Raw genomic sequence first — 16,319 nt, forward strand, 5'->3', positions numbered from 1 at the left:
GTTCAGCCAAAAGAACAAGCCACTGGGTCTGGGGGAGCACATGTCTGCAAAGCTGTACCGAGATGTATTCCTTCATGTTCTCCCACCTTCCCACTCAAGGTTCATTCACAAGCATTTTTTTACTCATCCAATTTTTTCAAGTGGGTTTTACAGAAATCTCTTTTCTCAGTTTGCCTAAATCCACCCTTTGCCTTGTTCCCTCTTGTGCCTTTCACTTCTCTCCAAGTGGATGAACACTTAAGGACCATCTGGAGGGACAAACAGTCAGAGAACGGGTTTCTCAACCTTTCTTAGAGAATGGGGCAAAACAAAAGATGAGCTCTAGGTGGACACCAGGTCACTTCCAGACTGGGACAGTAGTCAAAAGCTCTAAGGACCTTCCTCCCCTGAAACCTCACGAGCTCCAGGTTTGAAGATACACCATGTGAAGCCATCTTGAAATCATAACAGCATCACTGTACTAGGACCAGCACTTTCCACTTGCTGCAAAATTCTACTGTAGCATGTCCAGTCATCTCTCTTGCCAGGCAGAGTGTGGTGGCAGAACTCTTTAAGAGAAGCAAAGCTTAACAAATACCCTAAGGTCTGCACAGAAGCAATTCTGTGCTGTAGAAGCAAGAGGCAGTTTTCAGGTTGTCCTCAGTTTAAGACCAAGCACTGACTTTAGGAAGCTGGGAGTGCAGATGAAGACAGACCAAATGCTTTACAGCAAAATGGGAAGACGCATCTGAGTCCAAGCAGTTCCAAAATACTTCTGGTTTTTAGATTAACAAATTGCTGCCTCTCCTAGTCTTATTCTAGGATTGAAGACATCAAGAGCATATTAAAAGGCTACATTCCTATCAGAACTTCTAAAGACATATTCTACTTTGTATTAATACACCTTTTAAGTTTGAAAGCCTGTTTACAGTGAAAGTGACTGATCCTCTGAAGTGATTTTCCCATAAAAGCTGGCTGAAAGGTACTTCAGCCTCAGAACTCTTGCTCTGAACTATCCAATTGCCCTGCATCACAACCCAGCAGTATCTTTACCTCCTTCAAATTAAAAATCTCTCACAATCAAGAAAAAATCTTGCTATCTGCATATTTATTTCAGAGTGGAGGACTTCATTTTGCTGGCCACAGAGCCAACATCAAGAACTCACCATTTTCAATCCAGCAAAAACTTTGTCAGTTACACTGCTCACTGCCCACAACAAAAGCTTTAGAGACAAGCTTTCTCATAGCAAATCCACAACCAACATCATCTTTTCTCCCCTCACACCTATTCTGTCTCACTGAAGAACAGGGCTGGGCTAAACTTCTTGCCAAAGCAAGTAGTTCAAAACCTATGCAATACATTTATTTAAAGTTAGCACCAGTCTTCCCCAAAATATTTTTGTCACTAATATTTTTACCAGTAAATAAAGCAATCAGGAACGTTGACAATGAAGGGTTGTTGGTTTTCTTTTTGCCAAGGGGAAAAAACAAAAACAACAACAAAGGCAAGAATAAAATGCTATTGAAGCAGAATCAATTACGAATTGCAAGATAATACACAGTCCAGAAGTTCCATCAGAGTATTTGCTGTCCTGCCAAATGCATCTTTGCTGAAACTGTTCAGCAGAAAGAAGGTGATACATCCTGCACTTATTTAAAGTGTACCAAATATTGCTACAGTAGGTCTTGTTTTTGCAACTGTAGCAGTGAAATATTACACACATATTGCCATCTCATGGATACTACAAATACTCATTCAAAATTCCAAGAACAGAATCCCTAACAGAAAAAGACACAGAATCCACAGCAAATAAAATGGTGATAAGATTTACAACCCGAAAGCAGGAACTTTACATTTGAAACAGTCCAAAAAAACTGCCTTAGATTCTCTCGTAGTAGTTGCTATTTTTATGACTTGGCTCAGACTTGCTTTAATCTCTTTATTTAGGGAGAAACTGCCAGCTTGCCAACTCCAGCAAACGTTAAGTACTTCAGTAAATTCCCCATCAATATAGGTCGTGCATTCGAGGGAATAAGAACATGGTGAATAAGTTCTGCTTCATCTCCTCCAAAGGGGATTTCAGAGGAAGACACTGATGAGACAGAGTGATAAACAACGTGGCTAAGCCCCCGTTTTCAGCTCCATCCTACTCGCCCAGACATCTGTCTCCACTTTGCTGTGCCACGGCTGAGATGCTCCGGGATGCAGCTCACCCTGCCTGCTGTTATCCCACATCCCCTCCATCCCAACAGGCAGGAGAGCACATGTATGGCCAGCACCACCGCGGCAGAGCCCTCCCGTTAAAGTTCGGTAATAGGAGCAAACTGAGTCCACAGAAGTCAGTAAAAGCCATAGGAAACCCCATAGGTGTAAAGATAGCGAGGTGTGTCGGCTCTAACAGCCTGTGCAGACTTGCCGGGCTCTCCAGCCAAACTGCCCGAACCCACCCACGGCTTTCAAAGCCAGAGTTACGCTTTTAAACAACTTGCCAAGCAGCAAAAACCTTCATCGTTTCTGAAGCCGTTCTCGAGCAAATTTATCTACCCAAAGAGCTCAGACCTCAAGTAAACAAGTTTCTCCTCCTCTCCTCGCCCTACCCAGCGGGACCCCTGGCTGTCCCCAGCACGGGGCTGGTGGCAGTACCTGCTGACCCGGGGGGAGCCCTTCCGGCCGGAGGATGCCCAAGACCCGCCTCCACGGAGCAGCTGCCCCCCGGCTCCGGGCTGGGGGCTGCGGAGCCCCGGCCCCTCAGCTGCCCGTCCCCGGGAAGGGGCTCTCGGCGTTCCCCCCGCTCCCCCGCCAGCCTCCGCACCGGCGGCACGGAAAGGACACGCGAGCCCCACCGCAGCTCCGGGGGGTGCGGGGGATCGCCCCTTCGGCACGGAGGGGAGCCGAGAGCACCGCAGCCACACGGCGGTACCGCCACCTCCGACCCGCGCCGCAGCCCGCCCGGCCCCGGCTGCCTTGCATGGCCGGCGATGCACGGCGGCTGCCTGGGAGCGGGGACGCTGCTGGGAAGAGGAAAGAACGCGAGGAAGGGGAGAGGCAAGAGAAGAAGCCATTACCAGAGTTTTGTTCCCGTTCTTGCTGAGGGGGCCGCGGAAAACTCCCTTGATGTTGCGAAAGTGCCCGTTGCTGAGGTGCGCGGAGCTGATGACAATGTAGTAGCACTCCATGGGGACGGGGCCGCCTCCCCGCCGGGGGCTCAGGCCGGCCCGGGCTGGGCGGGAAGGGCCGGCCCGGGCTTGGGGGGTGGGGGTAAGGGGTGTGCAGCCCCTCAGGCACGGCCGGTCCCTGGTCGCCGCCGGGGGAGCGACGGCGGAGCCGCAGAGGAGCCGTCCGAGCCGCCGCCGGCGCTGGCGGGCATGGTGTTGTTCGAGCGAGCAGCCCCCAGTGCTGTTATAGCGAGCAGCCTTGCCGGTCGGCTGCACCGAGCCAATGGCAGGGAGCCGCTGGGCTGGCACCGAGCGCTGTCACAGGAGGACATCTGCCACACGCCGCCTTCCCCGCCACCCACAGCCCCACGCCCCGCTGCCCAGGGGCCGGCACCCCCCTGCCAGGGCGGCGGCGGCAGGCGCCGGGGGGGAAGGGAGAAAGGAATGGGGGAGCAGAGCCGTCACCCCAACCGCAGCGAGCACCGGAGCCCCGCGTCTGGGGGTGTCCCCGCAGGGGCTCCCCGGTGCTGTTGGGGGCGGGAGAGCTGCCGTGGGCAGACGAGCCCGTATGGGAGGGGGGCCGGGAGAACGTGGCCTGGGGGTGCGTCCCCAGCCCCTCCCCCGAGCAGCCGCCGCACCCTGCTCTGGTTTATGATCTCTTCGGTCGCAGCCCAGCTCAGCCGGCACCTTCCCCGCCCGGCCCAGCAGCCCCAGCCGCCGCCCGCGGCTCCTCAGGCCCGTGACGGCGGAATCGGGGTCAAATGGGTCATTTTCTCACTCGTGCCCTTCGGGCGCCAGCCGGGGCAGCAGCCGCCCATCCCCGCCGCAACCCGGCCCGGCAAATCTAGGAAAAAGGCTGGGACAAGTTCAGGGTGCCAGCAGGAGGAGCGGCGGGGAGAGGGCTGCTGCCCTCCCGGGGGTCCCGCCCGCTCGCCCCCCGCCCCGCCCGTACTCACGGCTCGCCCGGCAGCCCCGGGGAGGCTGCGGGGAAGGGAGCAGCCCCGGCTCAGGGCACAACCACCGTGGGTCTGGATGCCGGCTCCGGCGCTGTCATCCTCTGCCTCCACGCACCTAAAACGCTCTCGCTCTGTTCTATACAGCCCCGAGCAAACTATGGGTGTAGAACCTTGAGGTGCCTCAGCGTGAGGCAGCTATAACATACACCATCATAAGCGCTTTCTTTTTGCAGCACACACATCAGAACTCCCTGCCAGAACCAGATTTTGTCACAGTCTAAGATACGGGTTTAGAAGAGATGCTCAAGTCCTTTCCCCCCTCAAGAGATCTAAGATTTGCAGCTCTATCACCTGACCTGAAACACCCTCAGCTGGCTTTCCTGCATTCTGGATTGCTAGAACCAAGCTTTATGAGCTGGAATTCCAGTGCCAAAGGAGGGAACACCCCAGAAACTAAGCTTAGAGGCGTGATGTAACATCTGAAAATTCCTCTTAGTCAGCATTTACTGCTGGCAACACAATCACAGAATCACAGAATCTTAGGGGCTGGAAGTGACCTCTGAAGATCATCCAGTCCAACCCCCCTGCCAGAGCAGGATCACCTAGAGTACATCACACAGGAACGTGTCCAGGAGGGTTTGAATGTCTCCAGTGAAGGAGACTCCACAACCTCTCTGGGCAGCCTGTCCCAGGGCTCTGTCACTCTCACAGTAAGGAAGGTTATTCTGATGTTTACGTGGAACCTCCTGTGTTCCAGTTTGCACCCATTGCCTCTTGTCCTATCACTGGACATCACTGAACAAAGCCTGGCTCCATCCTCCTTGCCCTTAACAAATTTGTAAACATCGATGACGTCGCCCCTCAGTCTCCTTTTCTCCAAGCTCAAGAGACTCAGCTCCCTCAGCCTTTTCTCACAAGGGAGAAGTTCCACTCCATCATCTCTGTGGCTCTGAGCTGGACTCTGTCAATCAGCTCCCTGTCCTTCTTGAACTGAGGGGCCCAGAACTGGACACAATATTCCAGATGCGGCCTCACCAAGGCAGAACAGAGGGGGAGGAGAACCTCCCTTGACCTACTAACCACCCCCTTTCTAATGCACCCCAGGATGCCATTGGCCTTCTTGGCCACAAGGGCACATTGCTGGCTCATGGTCATCTTCCTGTCCACCAGGACCCCCAGGGCCCTTTCTCCTACACTGCTCTCCAGCAGGTCAGCCCCCAACCTGTACCGGTGCATGGGGTTGTTCTTCCCCAGATGCAAGACTCTACACTTGCCCTTGTTGAATTTTAACAAGTTTCTCCCCACCCAGCTCTCCAGCCTGTCCGGGTCTCACTGGATGGCAGCACAGCCTTCTGGTGTGTCAGCCACCCCTCCCAGCTTAGTGTCATCAGCAAACTTGCTGAGGTTACACTCTGTTCCTTCATCCAGCTCATTGACGAAAATATTGAACAGCACCGGTCCCAGTACCGACCCCTGAGAGACTCCATTAGTCACAGACCTCCAACCAGCCTCTGTCCCACTGACCCCAACTCTCTGACTTTTTCCTTTCAACCAGTTCATGATCCACCTCACTGCCTGATCGTCAAGACTATACTTCCTCAGTTTATCTACAAGGATGCTGCGGGAGACACTGTCAGATGCTTTACTGAAATCAGGATAAACCACATCGACCGCCCTACCATCACCTACCCACCTAGTTACTTCCTCACAGAAGGCTTACCACCTTACCACCATAGAAGGCATACCACCATCCTATCATTTTGTCCTTCAAAATAAAGGAAATGCTTCCAGGAAACTGGAGGGGGCAAACACTTGCCTGGCATAAATTCCCATCTTTTCAGTTTGTATCCTTGATGAAGGAAGCCCCAATTTACAAGAGTGCCTTCCTTCAAGAAGCATTTCATAGCATTACTTCCTTAGAATACAGTGAACAGTAAATTTTGACAGCTGGCAGTCATCCTTCAGCATTTTCAGTACTTAGGAAGGAATCACAGAAATGGCAAAAGTGGAAATTTTTGACAGCTGAGACACAGGTGAGAGATCAGAATCTGCTACTTCTTATTCTAGCCAAAGAGGAGGGTGAAAATGCACACACACACATTTTTCTGCTTATAAGAATGTATGTGTACATCCAAAAATAACTAGCAAGTTTGTTATAGTGTAAAAATTAAATTGGTATCATAAATATTTGATAAGATTCAACAACACAACACATTTAAGGCCCTGTTCCAGTTTCAGACAGGATCACAGGGCATCAAAATTGTCTTAAGTTTAGGTAGGAGAGAGTAATGAAAAGACAAAGAACAACTATGAAAACAAGTAACATCATGCAAATTCCTTCTGGCAACAAATGTATTCCAACTTGGACTAAAACAATAACTTTCTCTACCTTCTAAGTGTCAGGGCCCTTCTGCCTGAGATTGCAACTCCTTGCAATCTACTCCATGAATCCAACATTTCAAAGAATGAGAACGTTTCTCTGCAGTATTTTCAATGACCAGCATTACACTTGGCTGTGCAATCACACCTACTATGATCATACATGGGCACTGTCAGGGTTGTATGGCTGCTCTCCAGCCTTTCAGAGACATGCAGGGCATTGCTTGCATGCTCATGTTAGAGCACAAAAAACGTGGGAAATGTCTTATCGTAGCAACAGAGAAATAGTCTGCTCAAGTTTGAAAGGATCAATGTGCTTTGTCATAAATGAGAGTGCCCAAAACAGCTTTAAAAGCTGCTATTGCTCCTGCTAATGAGGATTGTCCTCCTCCTCTATTGAAGAAGAAAAAACCTCCCACAATAGGAGACACTTGATTCCTCCAAAGCACTCTATAAAGAAATAACAAGTTGTACTAAATAGCACCTCATAAGCAAAATGTACATTTTCTGATTGGCCACTTACTCTCTCTTTTTTGCCGTTTCTCTGATACTTTGCTATCTCCAGTTCTCCTTGTTTGTCTTTCTTTAATCATCTATTGTACTTTACCTGCCTCATTCTGTTTCTGTATTGTGATCACACAGGCTCGAGGTGCTTCTGCCTTCCCAAATCTTTTTCTTTTAAGAAATTACCAATTTCATCCATCCCCAACCCCATGGCTCCTACACACCATCAAGTCTTACCCGTTTCTGTTTCTACCCTAATCCCCTGGGTAATTATCTGGGCTTTGAGCTGTGTATACTGCTATTTATTCAAGTTTCTGCCTAGTAATAATAACAATAATAATAACAACAGTAATAACAACAAGAACTACAACACCACCACCAGCTGATGATTTACTCATTCTTTTATTCTCCCAGATACTTATTCGGAAAAGCCTTCAAGGAGTTGTTCCTCTATAAAACAGCACATTTCAGCTCAAGAATCAGGCTACTGATTTGAGAGACTTTCTGGAAAATTTGTGAACTAGAAGCCAGCGAACAAGTTACACTAATTCACACACATTGTACTTGTTTTCTGCCTGTGGCAATACTCAGTGTTCTGCATTTTAAAAATTAATAATATTCATAATTCAAGAAGTAGTACCAGCACAATCAATCCAGAAAAAAAAATATTCAACAGTATAAACAATCCTCTTTTGTTGAACAGCCTTCAGAGCACAGCACAGAGTATGCGTTACTGAGTGAATGTATCCTAAGAAATCGTTCCCTCGCTGCGGAAACGTATCCATCAAGGAGAGAAAGAAATGTCTGTGCTGTAAGTCACGAGAAACTCAATTCAGCTCCCACAGCAATGTAGTGAATTCAATAAAATTCAGTTTATCCTAAGAATATCTCCCTGTAAGTAAGCTGTTGTCTGAGACACACCTTTTTACTGTCTCCTGCACTTTCAGTCTCCTTTTTTATTGTGGGTTTGTTTTTTGTTTTCCTTTTCACTTAGCCTTGGATGTTTCTCCCCGTTTCAGATGTCTGCCATCCTTGCATTAAGCAGAAGGAAAACCAGGAGTATCCTGTGTACCTTTTAAAGCCCATTATGGTGTAATACACATTATACACTACATTAGGAAGGCATTCATTCATCAGCTATGGGGGTGGTGAAGATAGAGGAAGGGAAACTAGGATACTCTGGTAGCCTAGCTCCTCAGCACATCCTTCACTGTGTGTGCAGTGTCAGAGAGGTTTCCCTGTTCCAGCACATGGAAGTGGAGCACTGGGATAACAAAAGCTGAGGAAAGGCAGAAGGGACTCCAAGTCCTGGAGCATGCAGCCAAATCGTGGGCTGCACCTTGCAGCCCTCAGAAGTCACATGAAGAGGACTTCCAAGGCTCAGACTAGTATTTCTGCTTGATCCCAAAAGTAGCAACAGGGATATTTGGGGTTTTTTTTTTGCTCCTTCAGCCCCCCCAAGCACGTGATTTATACCCCAGCTCCTGCAGCAGCAGCAGTCTGGCAAGAATTACCCACTCCCTCATTTCACATGGCATCTATATCTAGCCCTGAACAAACTGGTGTGGCTAAGAGATGGCAGATGCTTTCCCATCCCCTCTCTTCCAATACCAGTACTACCACTGGCTGCTTTAGGACACTACTGAGAAAAAAAAACAACAACAACAAAACACAAAAAAACAACCACCAAACCCCTCAAACTTTGTTGTTACTGAGTCAAACACACTGCTCTCTGTATCTTCCCTTCTTAATGTTTATGCTGCAGAATTTCCCCCACAGCTCATGCATGCTCCTTTTTTTCTTCTCTAATCCCCTTCTAACAACAACAACAAAATTGGAAATTACACTCAGTATGGGGTGACATCAATCATTAACTGATATAACACAAAAGCATTAAATAGCAGGAGACTTTTACAAGGACCTTAAAGCACCTGATGGTCCAGCCAAGGTAAAAGAACCTTCTGCAAAAGCAACTGTTGCCCATTTCTAACACTGAAAATGCAATTCTCTGCTATGTTAAACATTGTCTTACAAGCAGATCCTCCACCACACACAGATGAAGAAGGGGCTCTACATAAGAAGCAAATGGAGCCAGCTACTGGTAAAGGAACCCTGAGAACAATCTCTGATGGAATTAGCTTCCCCAACAACCATTCAACCCAAACATCCAAGTCAAAACCAAACAGAGCAATTTAAATAAAATTATAAAAAACCTTATGACAAAAATTGTCCTGATCTCACCAGTGGCAATACCTCTCTTTTTCACAGCTGAGTGCTAGATAAAATCCTCTTTGGCTTTGCTTCTTCAACAAACCAGCACAAAAGCCCAAGGAACAATCTTTCAGGGACAGCATGAAAAAAAAAAAAAGAGAGAAAAAAAAACAAACCCTTTGCATACATCCAAAATATAAATGCAGTAAGGCCACAGAATGAATGCACTTCCACAGAGTCACCAGCCAAAACTCCCTAAAGTCCATTAGGCAGGTTACCTAGGTAGCACAATATTAAAGCCAATAAGACATTAGCTCCATAAGCAAGATCCAAAGAGGTTTCAAGCAGCTCTTCAAGGTCTTGTACTTTTCTGGAAAGGGAGCTGAATACCTAATAAGCACCGAGTTTTACTTTTTAACAATTACAATTTTGTCACCTAATTTTAACCAGTTGAAACTTGCTTTGTTAAAGAATACACTTCAAAGATGGTTAAGAAATAAAATACTTTAAACGAAAATAAACAAGAGAAAACATGGAAAACCAAAGCAAATTAGTGAATAAAAAGGAAAACGGTACATTTTGAGGTCTCAGATAGCAGATGGGTTGTGGCCATTTATCAGAAGCAGATATTCTCCTTGCCAACATCCACACAACTTCTTCCAGAGCTAAAAGATCTGGAGTCTAAAAAACTAATCAAGAATCTTCCACAGTCAACAGGAAACTTCACCTACAGTGAAGGAGGAGGTACCTCCATCGGAACAAGTCCTGCAGTTCACTTCAGGACTTGGCATTAACTCCAAGCTTTTCCACTGGGTGGTGGTAATGAGATCAAGAAGTTCAAGAGAACTGAGAAACTCAGAACACAGCCAGTATTTATTCCTTCATGTATGCATTCATTACCTGCTATCTGTGTGTGTACACACACAACTCTAGAAAGGTATATACTCATTAGTCTTCACGCCACAGTAATGAAAGCATGAATTAAACAGTTTCTTAAATTTTTTGAAGGACTAAAGAAAAATCTTAAAACACTTTGGGAAGGGCTAGCATATTCACTTGAAAATTGATCTTAAACATCATTTCTTTCTTGGGTATTCAGTTAAAAATTTTCTTAATGTAAAGGCTAAGAGAGCTGGAATGGCACTGATGACAGGTCAGAAAGTAGCTCCATATTATTCCTGAACGAGCCAATATAAATTGGAAACCCACTGGGGAAAAAAACTTGCAGTGATTAATATTTTAACACATTTCATAGAGTTCAATATATGACACATTATTATGGCTTCCCTCTTTCATGTGATCTGTAATAGTCACAGAAAAGAATGGAAATGAAATTAAAAATTATGTGTTTACTTTGCTAATGTTACACATTTCAGTGAGATCCAATTTTTAGAATGGGAACGTTTGGCATCATCTGAAAATCAAACCCCTTTACAATATTTATGGTTACAACCTCCCAGTTTAAGACACCATAAATCACATGAGGCATTAATTGGTTCCCTGTCACAGGGCGCTTCTTCTAACAGCACCAAAACACAGCAGAATATTAAGTGCAGGCTGGGGAAGGGTATTGTTTGTGTAGTATAATATGATGCATTGCCATGTACAATTTAGATCATAACCCTTTACACCACAGCTTATCTAAGGAGCAGTTAATAGTGATATACGTGTGTCATCAAAGGGTTTGTTCCAACCCTCAGCAGCAGTGAGGCTGGCAATGCTAATCAAGGCAGGCCCATCCTTACCTTGAGGATCCTGGGCAATAGAGCCCCACAGGAACAGCATTGCAAGGCTGGCCTGGGGAAATGAAGCAGTGGCTCTCAGAGCCTTATGTCTACTTTGGTTTACTGTTCTGTTCCAAAGTTTCATCTCCCAATTTTAGCTGAGTATACTTGTATGGTTAAATTACCCCTTTTTACTCCAAAGCCTAAAATCGCAGTAGAACTCCTGGTAGGAATTCCTACCAGCTGCATGATACATCATCATCATCATCATCATTGTTAAACACCACCATTTTTCTGACTTATGATTTCAATACAGCTGGATACATGCAGTAGGGTAATAATCCTGAAGTGCTCATTATGGTCCTCCTGTGTGGTGCTGAACACTATCAACTTGCTGTCTGAAAGGCCCTGTTTATTCATTAGAACAATTATATTTTTTCCATCAATAACTAATGCCGTACTGATCTGTTTTCTAGCAAAAGAATACACTTACAAATAGGCATGTTCAAAATACTATCAAATGAATTTAATCCAACTTTCAAAATATTAGTAACTTAAGGGCTTAATTAAAGATAGCCAAATCTAAATAGCCTTGGGTATATTATAGATGACTAGCCTGAAAAAATATTCATTATAAGAATCAAAGTCAGTATAGCTGTAAAAATAGAGAGGATTTCCAAAGCCCAGCATATCCATTTTGGCATTGTGACAATTAAAAACTGTCTACAGAACTCATTTAATTAAGTAAAAACTTACTCATTAGCTCAAGCTGTATAAATCATGCTAAGGTTTTATAAATGTACATTTTCTTGGGTATCTGTAAAACCTGTCTTATCAGAAGACAAGGCAGAATACTATTAATAGCAATATCAAGACAACTGCCATGGGTAAGCTGAAAATCTGTGCCCCAGCAGCAACACAAGCAGTTGTATTTTCATCCGGTTTTTGAGTTGCCTTGGAGCTATATTGCTCTTGTGTTGCTGAGCCCTGAATCAACACTCCGTCTCGTCTCCAAGAGGGGAGAATAAGGTTTTGTTACTTTTAATGGCTACACATTATTGAATTTAAATAATAAGCATTCTGACCTAACTTATTTCTTACTTGAGTGGAAAAAGGTTTAGGTAGTTTCAAGATTTTTCTGCTCTACAGCTACTTGCACATAGCCTTTTAGACCAACAGCTCCTGGTAGGAAGTACATGGATAGGGCCACCAAAAATACACCCTTTTGAGTTTTAAAAGACCATCTTACACTTCCTTCTTTGCATAATTGTGACACCGAAAATGCATGTATATACGTATAGTTAGAATCTTTATGTTTCACTTTCATTATTGCTGTGTACATTCACCCCAGTGTCACCTGATGTACTTCCAGAACTGGATATTACCCTTTCGCCACACAAACCTGAATTTAACACAGTGTATCTATCACCTCTACCTACCAACACTCAAAAGAATGCATTTTTGGTTTTACAGAATTTCCACACTGATACCTCCTAAATTACTCTTCAAGTAACCTTAACATTGGCGTTCCCATTAGAACCAATGACCCTGATGCATTTGAAATGCAAGAAGGGGTAAAGAAAGCATAAGGTAGTTTAAAAGTCAAAAGAAAAATAAACCACAGCTGTTCCCTGGGAACCAGCACTCTGTATACTTTTTAGAGGAAAACACATCTATTGGAAAACAGAAACATGAAAACAAAACATGAAGAAGGAAACAAACCACATCTGCACTCAAATTCTCACAACATTCTTTCTAGAAGAAATCAGATTTGTTTAGACCTGCTGATCTGGAGACAGTTTGGGAAAATAAAAATGAAAAAAAACAAAAACAAAAAAAAAAAAACCCACACAAAACATCACAAAAAAAATCTCTAAAGAAACTCCAGCCCTACTTCTTTCAAAGCAGATCTTGAGATTTGTACCTTGTATTTATTAAGGCTGACCCTGGTAGACTTGACCATTGCTAGGATAGTCCCTCTGCCCCTCACCTTGCCTAAGCTTGCCACTTTTAAATGTCTTCACTGCTACACTTTTGTCAGCTTGAAATCCCCATCAGTGATGTGACCTAATACTAAAATCAAATAATCTTCAGGCTTTTCTCTTCCTCTTTACAAATACTCGTGCATTACCGCAAGACTCTGAAGTCCCTGTATCCCTCTAGCTTCTGCTGGTAAAGCTTTATTGTCGTGACTTTAATTCTTGAACAGAAATTGATTCCTTGAGCTCCTTAGTCATGTTGATACATCTTCTCTAAATTCCCTCCACTCACTTTGCAGAGCAGAAAATTCTCTTAAAGCAGTATGTTTATATCCAAATGACCAAAAGTGTAATCTCCTTGCAGGAAGATTCTATTTAAAAGTATCTCTTAAGGACAGTAATTTAAGTCCTTTGGCTGGGTACTCATCTCCATGATGCCCTCCATGCTATTTTCAGCAAGCAAAACGTGGGTCAGTTTCGTAATAACACCACAAAAGTTGAAAAACAGGAGTTGTAACAAAATTGTCACATCGAGAGACTTTGAGAATAAAAATAACCTTCAGGGAATGTCACTGCAAAATGAGGTTGAATATATACATGTGGGGCACACGTCTGCCTCTACGTCACAGCTCCTTGAGAGTCTCCTCCATCTTTCTTGCTTTATACCTGTGGAAGTTCTCTGGTCACCACCAACACTGACACTGCAGCTCACCCTTGTGCCCTGACCTCACCACTGGCAAGCCCAGGCTACCTTTCATATCAGCATCTCAGACTCCTCACATCCACAGCTTGTTTTTCTCATTCCTCAATTTTCAGTACCATCAGCTCTTTGACTCTAACATGCTTCATTTTGCCAAATATGTTTTCTTATAATTTCTCATCTGCAGTTTCCTCCCCCTTCCTATGAGGAACTAATGAGAAGGCTGAGAGAAAACCAGATACTATTTGTGTTAATTTATTAGCAGGAAGCCAATTTTTGCTCAATATTGCAACCGTGTATTTTGGATTTAACAGAAAATGCCTCAGACTGAAGGTCTGAGCGGTGAACTAAGTGGATTTTGGACAAAGCATTTTCTGACCTCATGAAAACAGCAGCAGGAAACCAACTCCAGTGGTCAAAATTGGATCGTAAAGATGAAAAACCATATGTGTTTCTGGTCTGTAAATTGCTACTCTACAGAGTGATAAGAGACATCATATGGAACCTTATCAGCATGTAATTTCCTAACAGAAATGAGAAAGGAATGTCCAAACTCCCTCTTAGGTGATCTAACATTAGACTGCAGTAAGGGATAAAAATATTGTAACAACGGGCGTTTACCTAAGGCAGACAAAATTCCACCTCTTCTTGAAGATACTTGCTATATACAAATCCATTTAAAAATAGCATACTTCTGGTTACTGTGTGTGACTGTCTTCTTCAGGAAACGTTTTTTGGCAAAATCTCCTCACAGTTACTGTATCTTTTTAGTGCTTCTGTAATGACATCTCGTAAAACACTTTCAGTGGATGAGATTTATGAATGAAACCTGTCAAAGTATATGTAGTACAAAACCATAATTGATAAATGTCTTTGTTATTGAATCCTTAACTGTAGTCTAACTGTATTCCAAAGGGTTTAGACTACAGACTGCCACCACTAGATGAAATATCTGGTTTTCATCTGTTTGTATTTTGTATGTGTGTCTTTTCTGTATCATTTCATTACTGACTCTTGCCTCCTAAATCATATTTTTAAAAAATCCCCACATTTTATTACATCTCTAAGCTTTCTCAGCTACAAGATTATTTCCAGATCAACTCATTTCAAAAGGGTTCCTTATGAGGAATGTCATCCTTTTCATAAAAAAAAATAATTGAGTACATTTTACCACCATTTTTTAATCTTTTTCGTACTGCAATTTGTTTACTGCAGTAACGAAAAGCATTTACAAACAATGCAGGCTTGTTCAGCATCCCTGTGTGGCCTCTGGGGAGGGTGGAGACAAGCAGTGCTCTGAATTTGTGAGTACTGCCTCTGCTGTGGTAGGGGCAGCACTTGAAGATGAGTGACTGTAGGAAACGAGGACTCTCACCCTCATCGTTTATTCTGTCCTGTGGACTTTACAGTTTCACTTCCTGGTGCTTCCAGCCTAATTCCGAGATTAAAAATCTCAGAATTATTTACTACCTTAACTCTACTCTTCTGCAAGGCATGCTGCTCTCCTTTTACAGCACTATTAGTACCATTAAAGCTATAGCTCTCTATGGTCATCTTGTATTTTCACTAGCTAAAGAAAAAAGCCAAATCATTAATAAAATGCAGCAACACGTGTATTCCTGAACACACCAAGGCTGTGTCCAGCCTGTCTTACTATAACAATTTTCAAGTCCCACCTGCCATGCTTCCAAAAAGAACCCACCAAAACCCAATTCACAAAACACATTCACAGCATATATTCAGCACCTCACTTCCTAAAGATGTCTCAGACATGGGCTCCTTTTTCTTTTTTCCCCTCTGTATCTACTGGATGATGAAGCAAACAGGATTTCCCACAATCATCTCCAGTCTGTCCTCTGCGTCAGCCTGTTCTGTGACTCTGCAGAGCATAGTATATATATCTTGAGTGGGTGCCAAGTCTGCTTGGGAATCCAGACTTCCAACCAGCTCTTCATGCCACAACCAAAACCACCCGACCTTACAAAAATACACAGCAGACTCTCCTGCTAAATACATGTTGGTGCAAGAAAAGCTTCAGCGATGTAAGTTGCAGCAAAGTCTGACCTTTCCTTGGACCTACTTCAGGGCTTACAGTCATGTTATGTTCCAAGAATAGAAACTCCCCAAATGAATGGGCAAATATTTAAATTTTACAGATATCACCCTAAGGAAAAAATTGAGAGATAAATGGCGTGGTTGCCTAATGGGCATGAGCAAAATGTTAGGAAAGCTGAATGTTTGGACAAAACAGTTACGATGAATATTTCATTTAATTTTTTTTCTCAAATGTAAAATGCTTTTGGAGATGATACTTAGTGAACGTACTCGTGGTTCCAGGCCCACACAGCTTTTTAATTCCATAAGGTGCGTGGGAGGCTTTTTTAAATCCACATAATTTGGTGTTGGTTTTTTTACATGTTAAATTATTATCATCAGATGGAGGGGAAATTAAACATTCTGAATGTGTTAAAAGCCTCTGTCTTCTTGACTCCTATTACCAACTGCTAACTACTGGTAAAACTCACCCATTTTTGGAACGCGAACAACCTTGATAACATCAGAGGAAGACAAAATAAAAATAGAGTTTTGGCAAAGCCTGTGAATTGAATTCCAGTATTTTGGAACACCGTGTAAAGCTCTTGATGCCTTCACAAATGGAACCACTACACTAATATTGTAGCTCACTCATTTCCTAACTTTCCTGAGAGCAGCCAGAACTACGGTGGTGCCG

General features: G+C 44.1%; 1 protein-coding gene across 1 annotated transcript in view; it reads right to left on the reverse strand.

Moving 5' to 3' along the window:
* The window catches only part of ZNF804A (zinc finger protein 804A), a 145,792-nt gene extending 142,609 nt beyond the window's left edge, over positions 1–3,183 (reverse strand). The window contains exon 1 of the mRNA XM_051624186.1: positions 3,046–3,183. Coding sequence (XP_051480146.1) covers positions 3,046–3,156 — 111 coding nt within the window. The 5' untranslated portion in view covers positions 3,157–3,183. The remainder of the gene's footprint in view (positions 1–3,045) is intronic.
* Between the last annotated feature and the right edge of the window lie 13,136 nt (positions 3,184–16,319).

The sequence above is a fragment of the Apus apus genome, chromosome 6 (assembly GCF_020740795.1).
Source record: "Apus apus isolate bApuApu2 chromosome 6, bApuApu2.pri.cur, whole genome shotgun sequence".
NCBI lineage: Eukaryota > Metazoa > Chordata > Aves > Apodiformes > Apodidae > Apus > Apus apus.